The sequence below is a fragment of the Aplysia californica genome, unplaced genomic scaffold (genome assembly GCF_000002075.1).
Source record: "Aplysia californica isolate F4 #8 unplaced genomic scaffold, AplCal3.0 scaffold00574, whole genome shotgun sequence".
NCBI lineage: Eukaryota > Metazoa > Mollusca > Gastropoda > Aplysiida > Aplysiidae > Aplysia > Aplysia californica.
The window spans coordinates 205929-208043 of NW_004797844.1; the positions used below are offsets into that span (position 1 = coordinate 205929).

A 2115-nucleotide genomic window follows, 5' to 3' on the forward strand; every position below is an offset into this window, starting at 1 on the left:
GGGGGGGGTATTGGGTAAGACATAGATGTACGTGTTTAAAGAAGTTTCTTTTTTTAGATTCTTTCTTCTGTACACTGTTTGACAATGAGAAATTTAGGACGCTTTTAGTAATAGGGCGTTCGGAATCTTTTCAACCATTGCTATCATGAAAACTAAAAGACTTGAAAAAGAAAACAAAAACAAAACAGATAGTACGTTACAGAAAAACGTTATGCCTAAAACGGCTTACCACTGACCTTCAACTTTTTAATATCTTCTTTCGTTACAATGATTATTTCGACAACATATTTATGACTAAATACACTAAATCCAATGTAAGGTTTGGATATAGTTTTTTTCTGGAGATGGTTATAATATGTTTCTTAGACATGCATCCTTTAATTTCAAACAGAGCAATAAATTTAACCCATTTAGGTCTGTAGCATTATCCCATACCTTCTTTTTTATCTTTCACAGGAATAACAGAACTCACAGACTGGTGGAGCGAAGAAATTAGCAAAGAGTAAAAGGATCGTTTTCAAATTCGCAAGTTTTCTAATACTGGAGTATTTGTGCGTGTTGTGACAGAAGAAGATCTTCCGAATCAATTTTTTACGGCCGCAACCAACTACGTACCAATGCAAATGACGAATACCATAATATCTGAGATAGGCTCTTTACTGCTGTAAACTGACAGCTAAAACTTGAGGATGTGACTATGGATCGGAGTCGGCGCGGATACTTTTTTTTACGTCACAGAAGAAGAGCCCATACGTCGAACTGGTCAAGATTGCCTTCTTTGACGTCATCCAGTCTCTGGCCTTTGAAGTTGAACGCTGTCCAGTGGTCGGCGTGGTCGCCTCCTCGAGCGGTGGAGCAGATCTTCACCATTTTCCTCATCTGTATGCTGGTGCTACCAACTGCCTCCGGTAAGTTGTTAGTTTTTCTGCCTGTCTTCTTGATGAAAAAAGAAACTCTCCTCTCTCTCTGCTACCCCTTCCCTCTCCCTCTCCCCACCGTCTCCCCACCGTCTCCCCGCCCCTTCCAAAGTCTTTACTTTCCCAACTGATTGTCTACGCAAATGACTGCGTTATCGACATAGACAGCAAAACGAGGCAGTATGCAAATGTGTCTGTTAATGGAAGCGAAAGGGAATCGTATGTACGTATATAAGTGTAGTGAATGTCTATATAATTATCATAATATAGATTTATGTTCGCGTTTTTTAAATTGTTTTACCCGTTTATACTGGTAATAGATTGCAGGGTGTGGGTTAAGCAGGGTAAGGGATAGTGTGCAGATTCATCAGTCATTATCAAGAACCATCATTGTTCTGAATTCCTTATAAAGTGAAAACGATTGGTGTGTTGGAGAAAATGAAGAGGGAGGTCGAGCTGGTGCCGATTTTCTTAAGGTTTAGAGCAGCTACCTTTTGAAAAGTGTGTGTCTAACGTAAAATATAACAGGCAGTAGTACTTAGACGTGACCATCGGGTATTCTATAATGGTAACTGTATTTATAAATGCCTGTGGAAAAATATCTAGTATATCTTTCCTGTTTGATCAAAACTGGACATGTATGGGTTCTCTGTTTTCTGGGGGAATAACATCATAATATTATCGATGGTTGTTTTTATCGTATAAAAATATAAATATATTATGTATGTATGTATTGCCATCATAAGTATCATTGTCCGGTGAAAGGGCATTTTGAAAAAGATAATACATTTATGTATTTTTGGGAAGCCTAGAAATGTACTTTAGAGTAAAGTTTATGAAAAGCGATGTACTGTTATGTCACATTAGTGTTAAACCTCTATCCTTAAACCTAAACAAAAACATTCTCACCGCAAAGTGGGGTCTCTTTTCGATTTTATTTTATTTCCATTTTTATTTTTGTAAAAATTTTTTGGGGGTGGGGGGTGGGTACGAGCGAGGAAAAAACATGATGTACTCACGAGACACTCGCAGAGCATGCACTGGTAGACCCAGGTGTCGCCGTTCTGCTGGTGAGTCTTGTACTCCTGGTGCTGGCACGTGCTGCTTAGGTCACAGCGGGGGCAACAGTCAAGGTCAACGGCGGGGTCATTGCAGTCACAGCGGGCCTGGTGGCATACCGTGCGGCCGGTCTGTGGGG

At 40.0% G+C, this 2115-nt stretch overlaps 1 protein-coding gene across 1 annotated transcript in view; it reads right to left on the reverse strand.

Moving 5' to 3' along the window:
* The window catches only part of LOC101858439 (protein kinase C-binding protein NELL2), a gene marked incomplete in the record, with an annotated part of 253988 nt that overhangs the window by 1708 nt on the left and 250165 nt on the right, over positions 1 to 2115 (reverse strand). The window contains 1 exon segment of the mRNA XM_013087329.2: positions 1937 to 2107. Within this exon segment, the coding sequence (XP_012942783.1) occupies positions 1937 to 2107 (171 nt within the window).